The sequence below is a fragment of the Abramis brama genome (assembly GCF_963993115.1).
Source record: "Abramis brama genome assembly, chromosome: 13".
Taxonomy (NCBI): Eukaryota; Metazoa; Chordata; class Actinopteri; order Cypriniformes; family Leuciscidae; genus Abramis; species Abramis brama.
Genome location: NC_139975.1, coordinates 14,463,084 through 14,476,022, shown reverse-complemented (window position 1 = coordinate 14,476,022; position 12,939 = coordinate 14,463,084). Strand labels below are relative to the sequence as shown.

General features: G+C 37.8%; 1 protein-coding gene across 7 annotated transcripts in view; it reads left to right on the top strand.

Annotated features, from left to right (window-relative positions):
• Window positions 1-12,939, top strand: part of diaph2 (diaphanous-related formin 2) — a 444,655-nt gene that overhangs the window by 367,488 nt on the left and 64,228 nt on the right. For all 7 annotated transcript variants that reach the window (XM_084132527.1, XM_084132524.1, XM_084132525.1 and 4 more), the window contains one exon: window positions 10,595-10,759. In XM_084132527.1, coding sequence (XP_083988653.1) covers window positions 10,595-10,759 — 165 coding nt within the window. The remainder of the gene's footprint in view (window positions 1-10,594; window positions 10,760-12,939) is intronic.

Below are 12,939 nucleotides of genomic sequence, written 5' to 3'. Positions count from 1 at the left end.
CACGGGTCGGCAGTAGATGTATGATGGTGTACCGTAAATATGATTTTCATTTGTATCATGTCTGCACTTAATCTAATCATAGAGAGACAGCACACAAGAAAAATGTTCCTTTTATAGCCAGCAGGGTGCATGTGGCACTCGATACTTAAATTTGCTGATTATTACTCATTGGACCAGCTGTGAACATGAGCCTTTATAGATTGCAACATCCTTTATTGCAACATCCTTTAACACACTGTACGGATTCAGTGCAACATCTGTTCATGATCCATTTTGTTATTGTCATCATGTTTTGCTATTAAAATTCACATGGAGAGATCTATCTAGAGTGCAGGGTGACTGATTACAAATATTAATATATGTCATGAAATGTAACTATTGCATTTCAATATATAATATAATATACATATGCCAGTATTTGGAATAACCAATGTGCATCTGCAGACAATCATGATGGCTAAATATCAGCCCAAGTTTATTGGTCTGACTGATACATTTCAAGGTCCAGTATTTCCTTAGTATTATTATTTTTTTCTCTCTGGACACTTCATTAAGCTTGAGTTCCTATGAACAAAGAAATGTGTTAGTGTTTTTTTAATGGAATTCATTGGCTTAAGGAATCAAAATGTTCCTTCAGCTCTTCAGCACTGGCGTGACCTGCTGTTAGGCCGAAGACTGGGAGAATGATAAGGATATTGAATGGAGCTGTTGCCTGTCACAGCACCCTGATGCTTCAACAGGAAGAGACTGATCAATACTCTCTCTATCTCTCTCTCTCTCTCTCTCTCTCTCTCTCTCTCTCTCTCTCTCTCTCTCTCTCTCTCTCTCTCTCTCTCTCTCTCTCTCTCTCTCTCTCTCTCTCTCTCTCTTTTTCTGGATGTGTGCACATGTACTATAACAATCTCACAGAAGCTGGCAAACATCCTAAGGATGATTTGCTCAGCCTATCCAAATAGTTGTTCATTTGAAAGTGTCGGAATTGATTTCTTTGGAATAAATAAATAGACTCTTATTAGAGTAATAACGACCACAAGATAAAGAATGGAATTAAATTAAATAAAATAGAAAACAAAAAGGAGAAAGGTTCGCTTTGCAGCAAAAGTGCTCACCATCGATCCAATTTGTACAGAGCTAAAAGCATTTAAGTGCTTAGACCAGCTATTTGTACAGAATTTTTATATGTCCAAAAAAAGACAACCTCCAATTCTACTGACATTTAAAACACTTAGTCGTCTGGAGGCGTACTTCAAAGTCAGCTCAGCAGGGACTCCATCAGAACAATCCTACTAGTCTTGATTACAGGCATGTTCAGGAAATATATTAACCACCCTCCTGAGAACCACTCTCACGCTCATTTGAACCACCATCACTGATGGAAAGGTAAAATGGGGGTATACCTTATTAGACTATTGCTTTTAACCAGATAGGCAAGCTTGTGTTGCCATTAAAACGCTTAAACCCACACATCCCCTCTTCTTCTGTATTTTTTTCCTGTTTGAGTGATTTCTCATATTATTATTTCTCTCTCTCTCTCTCTCTCTCTCTCTCTCTCTCTCTCTCTCTCTCTCTCTCTCTCTCTCTCTCTCACACACACACACACACACACACTCACACACACACACACACACACACTCTCACACTCACTCTCTAAAGGAACATACGTCATGGGTATAATTGCTGAGAAATTTTGGGTTTTCCCTTGATAAGCAATTGTTTTTGATGTCCTTGTATTGTGGAAATTTTGTATCTGATTCTGTTTCAGTTTTATGTTCCTGGACTAGACTATTTTTAAGGCATTTAGGTGCGAGAATTACCATTTTGGCCTGAATGAGCCACTGTTTTATAATTCCTTTCTTGGTGGTAATGTCTGTACATCTAATACTATTATTAAAACATTTATAGAGAAGGAATTGACCAAAGTTGTATATTTGATTGATAATACTTCCAGAAAATTGAGATAACCAGTAGAAATGTCTGATCAGGTAGGAATTAGATCTGTGAGGATGGTAGAGCAGCTCAAATACAGTTTGAAAGCAACTCTTCCAGTTTGTCTGGTGGTTCTACACAATGTTCTTTCCCAAAGTTGTTTGTGTCGCCAGTAGTTTGTACAGAAGGTGATCAAGAAGGGAAGTTGTTGACATTTAAGGGGCTGTAAGTGCTTGATTTTCTGGCAGTCGGAAATAGCAAGCGTTATCAGATATGTTTAAAGACTGATTATTATGAAGATATCAGTCATAGATGTGATATAAAATAGAAGGAATATATCATGCTTCCTGATGAACTTGCTCCTTGGAGGCTCTTGCATAAAGGTCCCTTTTCAAAACGATCTGAAGACTTGCAGTGAGAATATTACGGTGTGCGTTACCAACAAATACATTTGTTTCTAAGTTCAGTACGAATATTTTATAATCTTGTAAGTTGTGCACCATAATGGAGACTGTTGTTCATGTTTTTGCTGAATGTTCCAAGTTAATACCATTTTTTACTTTATTGGAACGGTTACTTGGAAATTTGGGTTTTGGTTTTAACAAGATACTTTTTATTCACTTTTTGTATTTTATGGATGCAAGTATTCGAAAACCCACAGAGAACAGTGTACTTTGGCAAATGTTATAGTTGGACAAGCTAAATTAGCCATTTGGAAGACCTGTAGAATGTTGAGGGGCAAAACAAATGTACTGCATATTCTAGAATCAATGTAGAATCAGAGTGGAATATAAATTCTATCAAATCACAAGGAATTTACTTGAATTTGAGTTCAAATGGTGTGTGAATGGTGATTTATTGTCACTTTGTGAACTGATGGGGCTATATTGTTAGTCATATGTCTGGCAGTCAATTTAAACATTTATTATGATTTAGAGATTTTTATTATTATTGTGGAGAACATTGTTTAGTTTTGCATTGTAGAGTATATTGTATTTTATGTTTAAATAAAGGGTTTTAAAGTCTCTCTCTCTCTCTCTCTCTCTCTCTCTCTCTCTCTCTCTCTCTCTCTCTCTCTCACTCTCACATACTGTACACTCAGAACAACCTGCTGTATGCTGATGTGGTTTTCAATTAAAATGAAGAAGCCTGCAATTGTTCTCATTTCAGCAGTTGTATGATAGCAATCGCTGAAACCAATTGTGTAATTTGTGTAATCACTGAGCAGTTTGTTAGGAGTGATAAACTTAATTACAAGCAGGTGAAGGCACGCTCAGAGATACACTGAGATGGAGGCAGCTACGGCATATATATATATATATATATATATATATATATATATATATATATATATATATATATACACACACATACTCTGTACTGCAGTTTGGATGATTGTTTGGATAACTCTCCACAAGCACCACTTCACATTCTGCTGGATACTGGCGCGAAAGGCATTGGATACCCATCTCACAGATCCATAAATATTTCATTTGCAGAGATGCAGAATAAATTGACAGTGAAATTGACTCTGAATCCCACTTTTAATTTTTCAAATGAAGAGGAAGAGAGGGCCTCTCCGTGCTGATGTGACAGGGAGCGTGATGTGACAAGAGGTCCCGACCTCACTGGCGGGGAAAGGGGAGGAAGGAATTCACTTATCCACCGCCTCACCGTTACCATCGACACATCACATCCCGATTATTGCCAGGAGCCGTGGCTTTAATTACTAGCCTGTGTGTGAAGGTGAAATTAGACCCCCAACACTCTAGGTTAATGTGGGAGTGTAGAACACACAGCCTGCAGGAGGAGACTAGCACTGATGCAACACATCTGATCTGCATGCAGTATTCACTCTCAGCTGTCAGCTGTACTCACTGATAAGAGAATTGAGAGTCTGAGTGGCAATGAAGGTGTGGATGTTAAAATACCTCATTTCCATTTGTTTTGTGTTAGTTTGTGTGTGCCTGTTGATGCATGTCTGTGTGTAGGTGTGTACTACCATGCAGAATACATTCACATTCTTTTAAAAGTATTCTAGAACTGGCTGTGTGAACTATGTCTGGGGCTTTCAGACTGAGGTGGCTGCAGAACATTGATAGACAAGAAAGATTTTACAGAATGTATTTTTAGGCCTGCTTCTTGTTTTTAGGTTAATTTAAGATGATAAATGTTTTGCTTAATAATTTTAACACATTTGCTGTCAACTAGAAAGTAAATCATTTCCAGATAATATTTTAATTTATTTTGTTACAGTAAATTTAAAATGTACTTTAATACTTTCATTTACTTATAAAATGATTGGTCAGAGGACCCAGTCTGTTGTGATTGGTCTACTGGTTACAGCACATGTCGGAAACAAAATGGCCATTACCTTATCTGAATTTCAGCTCCGTAGGCTTCCTCAGCGGTTTCTCATAAGGTTTTACCATATCAATTCCAGTGTGAGTCCTGACCCTTTTGAAGTGCATGCAAAGTGGATTTGCAGTGCTGAAAACAGCGTCTTCTCGACATGTCGACAAAACGAACCAAACTCTTCCAAGCCTCAGCTACAACTACAGTGTTTGAAGGCGGGTCAAGGTAGACGTTGTTCACAGGCAGCCAATAAAGACCATAGGCTGGCATTATGCAAATGTGTTACATTGTTAAGTATTCATTTCAGTTAAGTACTCATTTCGGCAGTTCAAATCAATTCTTTCTTTCAGGAGACAATAACTTTAATTATTGTGCACTTTGATCTTTAAAACATTGCAGACCTTTTACATTCACAAACAGCTATATTACACACTACATGAAAGGTAATATTCAAAATGCAAAATACGTTGTGTCGTGCACATTTCGCGACAGATTCAATGTAAAATGTCCAGTGAATGGCACTTAAAGCGTATTTAGTTTTTTCCGGAACAGATTAACGTGAATATGGCAACGTTTTATTGCATTGGAGTTTGTACGCATCACCGCAGTTCTATATTGAAATGTCCGGTGAGTGGCGCTAAAAGCTTAACTCTCCTGTACTAAACCCATAACCTACCCGATAGTGTTAACAAAAGCAAATGTGACATAAAAACGCAATTGTAACCATGGCATTTTATCTTGTTTTCTTACTCTTTTATCGTGACTCATCTTTCACAGGATTCGTACCTGAGCTCACCGCATCACAAGTACAATTATGTACCAGCTGAGCTACCAAGCAAGCTTGATATATCAGTAAAACCGAACATTTGGAGCTGGTTAATGATGCAAACTCCAAAATATATTTGTTTACATATCATGCACTATGGTAAAAAGTGTTTTGAGGTCATACCATAATGGTGCAAGGAGCCACATGAAACTAAGTCTTTATTAATCATAATTTGCCCCTGCAATCATAAGCGTCTGTGAAAACGATTAAAAGTGCTTGCTGTTTTACTGCCTCTAGTGTTCATTTCTGTTGGAAACTGCAGTGATATGTACGTATTGGTGCGTATTTTGCAAAAAAATGTTGCCACAGATATGTTTTTCCAATGAGACTGTGTTGGAAAAAGCATAATGGGGTATTTTAATAGTAGATTACCATGTTTGGGGATCCTTTTTATCCAAAAGTTTGAAATCCATTTTCCTATGTGATATTGTTTTTGTCAGTTAATCTAAAAGCATGCCCAGCACAACTCATAATGCTTCTTAACGTGACCATGAAGTGAATGCGACAAACTTAGACAAGCAATCATCTGTCTACACTGTAAAGCAGAGACCTCTTTTTCATTTCAGTTTCAGAGAGAATAATCAGCGTGCTTCCCTATCTTGTGTACAATTCAGAAAGGGTGAATCAGCAGAAATGTGACCCATTCTATTACTTCACACTCAAACATTCCACAGCTACACAAAATGAGTCATCAAAATCGCTCATCAGCTTCATTACTGCTTGAGCAATTACCTACTTTTCCATTTTTAAAAATTTGATTCAGCCATGGATGTTCTCATTACTGTTCAAATCACAGCTTGCTAGGCTTGAATTTTTGTCAATACTAATTAATCAGTAACATGCTCTCCAAATTTTCCAGAGGTACCCTAACAGGGTCTGAGCAAAGTTTTTAAATGAGTTCAGACGCTTGATTGGTTGTACAGATGCACAATACGGCATAATTATACGTGGGAAAGGTGGCAGAGATACTATCTAACAGTTGTGGCTGTGTAGGCTGTTTAAGAGCAGACAGGACTGTAGCGTGTGGATGGTAGCATGCTGGAAAGCCTGTCTGTGTTGATTCCAATCCAAGGTGTTGTGTTAATTACTTTGGATGCCGTCCAGAAAACCTCAAAGAAATTAGAGAACTGTGACGTTCAATTTTGTACAATTCAAATTATTTTCATGGTTTACAGTGAACCAAACTTCTTTTTGTTGTTCTTCTTCTTCTCCTCCAATATTGTCATGCTACAGATAAAGCTCTTCTTTGAGTTCATGAGGTATGGGCTTCTATTATTTTTATTCATGTTTGCCTGAAGGTAAGTGTCATTATTTGGCACTCAGGATTGTTTCGTGGAGATGAATGTTAATGAGGAAGCCCTTTATATTTTATACTGCGTAATCTACTGAACACCTTGTCCTTCAGTCAGTGAAGCACTGTTCATTGTCATTGTCACGAATGATGCAAGTACACAGTAAGTGCCAGTTGATGATTTAAAGGGATAGTTCACCCAAAAAATTTAAATTCCCTCATTATTTATTCACTGTCATATTATTTTCATATCAATTTGGGTTTCTCTTCCTCATGTAACGCTATCATAAACTTTCTTTCATCTGAACACAAAATGCATTGTTGGCCATACATAGAAAATCAAAGTAGCCCAATGTGGTTTTGAACCCAACATCCTTCAAAATATCTTTCGTGTTAATATAAAGAATAAAGGTTTGGGACTATGTGAGGGTGAGTATATGATGACAGAATTTTCATTTTGGGTGAACTATCCTTTTAAGATATAGAGAACAGCGCTTTTCACTTCCAATGGATCAATACATCTGGCAAACAGAGACCCATTTATACACTCCAAGCTCACTCTCTGTCTGTGCTATTTCACAACAACAACAACAACAAAAAGATGCTTTTCCACCCAATTCTGCCTGGATGAGTGCTCTAAAGCCATGAATATGTTTTCTGTTGGTTTCCTGGTGAGAGTGTGGCCACCTTCCGCTCCAAACTGAGGTGGGATGTAGTTCAGCGAAGGGGCTTGAGGGGGGAAGTCAATCCACACTAAAAGCTTAGTTGCTATCTGCCTCCTAGCATAGAGCCAGGAGGCACATACTGTAGGAAAGCATTAAATAAACATTAATGGAAGTGGGTTAGTGGAGATTTATTAAGGAGGCAGTTTGGCCTTGCCTAAGGGAGCCATGCACCATTTTATTCACTCATACAAGCACACAGGTAAACAAACAAGGTAATTTATGGCAGGCTTCACAGGTGGCGTTGTTTGGAATTCACTTTCTAGACGTTTTTTAGGGTAAGACAATTGTTTTTTTCGCACCGTCTCAAGGACTTTTAATCATTTATCATGTACTGAATTGATGATGTGCAGAGTTCTCTTCTTTGGGCTTGTTTGTTGGAATTTTGTTAAAGTAGTTTTTGTAAAGTAATGAGGTTAAAGGGAATTTTTACGCTATTTTTCTAACACTGTCTTTTATAGTGAAATATGGTATGTTCTTCGGAAACTTATGTTCACTCTCTCCTACTTTGAGGACAGCTGGAGAGGGAGACAGAGAGAGAACCAACAGACGGTGGTTGCTTTGGAGAAGGTAGTGCACATAATGTTTTTAGTATCTTCTCTCCACCCCAGCATGTGAAGCAGAGGTGACACGGGTGACAAAGAAGCGTGAAGAGTGTACTTTGAAGGTTCTTACAGAGGTAACAGAAAAGAGAGAGAGATTGAGGCAAAGAACAAGCAAGAAAAAGAGTTGAAGGAATTGCTTTTGCTGAAGAAGCCGGGACTGATATTGGACCGTGCATGTCAGCTGTTGTCAATGTGACAAATCTTTGATGTGGAAATAATAGCTGGTGAGGGCTTGGCCCAGTCCAGTGGAACTACGTGTGACTATGATGAGCTGTTGTCAAACACACCCACAAATTCTCGATCACTTTGGCTTAGGCACAGGCAGTATTTTTAGCATTGTATTCAATCGAGACCAAACCTTAAAGCTCTGTTGTTTTGATTTCGCTATATCTGCATTCTCTGTCATAAATAGAGCTTGTTCAAATTCAAGATATGAAAGTATGTGGGGTTGAAAACATTGCAAAACATGCATGTTTTAGGACTCCTCCAGTGGATGAATTAAACTGAGAGTAGAGCGTTTGTGTGAACCCTTATATTTTTCTTTTTCTCTATATTATTTAACTCTTTACTTACTTTACAAGGCCTGTCTACACCACCCCAGACACATACTATACACATAGACTAAATATTAATACTTTTTCAGTGTTGGTGGATGGAATGGAATGATAAAATGGGTTAATAAGGTGACGATAATTTTCCCAGCAATCAACTTTTTGCGTTTTTATTTTTCTATGAAGGTCCTCAATTTTTTAACATTTTGAAATTGGTGTTTCTGTGTTAATGCAAATTAATGCTTTTTTAAATATATATATATATATATATATATATATATATATATATATATATATATTTTTTTTTTTTTTTTTATATATATATATATTTTTATATTTAGGTTTACATTTTTATTGCAAAATTTTCTGTGAAACCCCTTAATATTTTGCATACAAGTTTTGGTAACATTATATATGCAATTTGAACAAAAAATCAACCTTTGTTTACTGCTCATGACGAAACCTCCATAATTTTGTTATCTTCAAGTTGAAATGTCATTTTTGCCTATCTAGTTTGATCAAATGGAATAATGAAAATTGTCAAGCTGGTTTCCTGAACAATCTGCCCATCTGCTATTAGTTGGACAAACCGATAATCCGTCCCCAAACCCAGTGTTTCTGTTTCGGCATGGTTGCCATAATCAAAACAAACAGAACAGTATTTTGACAGCTTCCAAGAGCCACAGTGTTTACGCTTTAAGCTTGAGCCACATTAAAAGATTTTTAAAATGTGAGAGACCACAAACATGAAATCATAGATTTAACCGTTTTGTTCCTCTAGTGTGGGGAGTTTCTGCACACCACACACTAACAGATTCCATTCACAAACCGCCAGAGTCCTGCCTGTGAACACGGGAAATCTCACAAAATCGAAGTAAACAAACATGGCGGATGACCGGCAAGAAGAAATAGCACTTATAGTGTATGGACTACTTTTTACAGAAAATCTGTGGCGAAAAAAAAAGAAAAATGTTTAGATGTCATGGAGACGATGTGAACATGGACTTTACATGTTACAGCGTGAGCTGGAGGTGAGTGTTCCGTCAGCTCGTTTTCAGATTGGGTATTGTTTCGTTTCACGTGATAATCTACAGAGCGTGCACGCGTTTGCCTTCGGGGTTGAATATTTACAAATAGAGATCGGGGCGGCTCCGTTCTTCCGAGCAGATTCAGTCACTCTTAACTCACATCACACCACAGGAAAATCAGATAAGACAATCTGTAGAACGATCAAGATAATCAGACTTTACCTAGGATTGTTGGAAGGAGAGAAATCGGCCCAAAATCGCCCCGAATATCTTGTAGTGTGTGCCCAGCTTTATTAGGAAAATCAAGCTACAATTGGCATAGTTGACTTTACATATTAAAGTGCGATAAGAGATAGTATTATAATGCTGAAGAAATGACACTTCAGCTTTAATGTTCAGTGGAAAAATTCCTCTCAATTAAATTTATTATCAGAAATCATAATATTTGTTTATTAAGTTAGATGGTTCCATTCAACTTGTTGCAAAGAAAGGTTTTTAGGACAGCACTCGCATCCTATAATGGCTGTTAAACAATCTGACTCACATCTGAGAAGTTGAGATGAATAGCTTGAATAAAATGCCAGACGTGGGTTTGATATATCCTCTCTGTTCCTTCAAAAGGGCAATCTCGGCCCATCCACACCGCTTTGAATCCAGGAACCACAATCACCTGGAAATGAAGGCTGAATATGTGCAGATAAATCACGGTCTATGTATGGCACGCGGCTTTATTAGCATGCGGCATAAAGAAAAGCGAGGCTCTATTGGCAAGCGCTACCTGTTTGTTTACGTATGTGTGTGCGGTTTACGAGGCCAGGGGCAGTCCACGTGCGCCTCGTGATCTGTGAGACTGCACGTCCCTGACATGAGCTGTCAATAGCCATTCAGTGAGAGAACCTGCCTTTATCTGCTCTTTAAATTGCAGAGCGCATCTCTCATGGGGGTTCGGCATGCTCTGTTGGGAGAAGCAATGACTGCAATCAGCTATTCCCTCCAGCATTTGTGTTAGACCCCCAGACAATGAAACTTTCCTCTATCACTCCTGCGCCGGCGTTAATAGCTCAGTGCGTCAATGACTCCAAAGTTAGACGGAGAGGTTATTGAATGCCTCTGTGTGTCTCGCTTGACCTCTGCAGAGAAGCGGTGGCTTTGCACAATTTTCCACAGGTGACCTCTTTTGTTGAAGGATTGTGGAAAGGATTTGGAGGGCAGCAAGTCGCTTTGTTTGTCGATGTCTTTCCATCACTGTACAATACCCTTCTTATCCTTCCTTAACTGTATCTTTCTCACGGCTTCTCCAAGCATTCGCGAGAGCAGTACGAGAAGCTCTCCACCATGCACAAGAATATGCAGAAGCTCTACGAGAGCCTGGGGAGCTACTTCGCCTTCGACCCCCACACAGTCAGCGTTGAGGACTTCTTCGGAGACCTGGCTAACTTCCGCAACCTCTTCATGGTGAGTACAGAAGCACTGTTACCTGTTCTGCCTCAGTAGAGTGCTTCTATCTTCTGATCTTTGCACTCCTCAAGGTTGAAGAGATTTTATGTTTTTCTTTTTTCTTTCTCTAATGTATATAAATCTGGCTTTCCGGAAGAGTCTTTGAAAGAAGGTGGAGATAATATTCTAATTAATACTTCTGATGCCCTCCCCACAGCTAGATGGCACAGGTCAGGGTTGCTGGATAGCAGTATGATTAAGTTTAGGATTGCTTTGACAGCTTCTCTCACTTGGAATGTGAGAGCCCAATTCTCTTTCTAACTTCACTTTCTTTTCCTCATATATATATATATATATACACACACCTTTTTATCAGTGCATAGTTTTAAGTAATAGCACGCCACTCAAAACTAAAGCTGCTGGCCTTGTCTTAAGTGCATGTGGTGATTTAGCTTGTTTTATCATATTTGATAAAGACATTATCCTCACAGTGGTGAAGAGATGGAAGGACAGGCTTATTGGGCAGATTAAAGCATACATAAACTGTGCTGAGAATGGAATGTATAATGTATTACCAAACGTGTGGCTCCCATGCAGATAAAAGAGTCTCAGAAGCTTATCCTTTCAGAGTTTCGTTAGCTTCTGTATTTGGTGAGTATGAAGGCAACGCCTCCTCCCTGTCACATACAAAAAAAAATCCCTACCTGGGATTTAGGCAGGTAGGACTAGGTTATTGCTGACAGGATGGGATTTATCCAGACTGAGAGCGAAACCAGGGGAGGCGTTTCAAGTACATCTCACTGTACAAAGAAGATATGAGATTTCCAGCTAATTGATATTTTTTTTAGGTTCTTAAAGTCTGACTTGTATTTGCTTCTTAAAACCTAAATGGGGCTTAGGGATTATATAAAGAAATGTTATATAATACATATATTTTGCATCAAAATTTGTACATTTTTAAAGAGTGTTGAATTGAACTTTGTGATAACTTGTGAAAACTTGTATGTAAAATATTAATTTTAATATACACATTTTATAATAATAAATGCATTATAAGTATTTTAATAATAATTTAAATTAATTAATTTGTATGTTTTTTTTTATATCTATTTTTTAATAAATGTAAATACACACATTTTACATCTCTTACAAGCTTCTTAATATTTTGGATAAAAGTTGCACAACATTTCATATGTATCCTGCACAAGAAGTCAACTTTTGTTTACTGAACATGATGACACCTACATGCTGAGAATTTCTATTGGATGGAGAACATTTCATGAAACTCCTTTTGCAGTTGAGTTCAAAGAACATTAACGCTGTGAGAAGTTTTTAGCTTCACTGTGGTGAGAGCATCATGGGATTAGGATCATTTTTATTTAAAATGGAACCTCGTTATGGACTTGAGGAGGAGGGCAGAATGCCTCCACACAAAGGAGTCTCTAGAGATTTTTTTTTTACACGTATATTTAAGTACCCCTGCTATGTTTCATCTCCCTTCCAGAAGAAAAAGTGATAACACAATGTCCAGAAGGTATGCGCAAAGTCTTGAAACAACATTACAGTGAATGACAAGGTCTCCTTGTCTGAGGCTTTTCTCTCACCCCTCTCTCACAACCAAATCTAAAAACCAACTTTCATACGCTCTGATCAAAGTCTAGCAACACATGACACGGCGCTCCCTCGATATAGCGCTGAATGCCTGTAAAAGGGGCATCTATGAAAATAAATTATTCTCTCAAGCGAATAGCTCTTTATAAATAAGTTATCAGTGATTTAGACTTCAATAAAAAAGAAAAAAAAAAGAGCAGAGCTGGTAGAGAACACATGGCTGGATGTCCAATGGCACCACGAATATTCCATTTGTGGGCTTTTACTCTTTTTTTTTTTCTTTTTTTTTCGTCTCTATTTGTTTTTTTGTTTTTTTTGTTTTTTTGTTGTTTTTTTTGCTTTGTTGTGTGTAAAAAAAAACTACATGTATTTACATGTCCAAGCATGTATTCCCAGTCAAATGCATTTATAACAGCTGAGAGCTCGTTTGGTGTATGCTGGGAATGTGATATTGTGTCTTATACCATGGTCTGTCTGAATACTCAATTCTGATTGGCTGGAAGGTGTCTAATAAAAGCGTTTAATGCACAGGTAGTTCCAAGTCAGTTTTATCACCATTTTATATTAATGTGCTGTTTGTGCACATA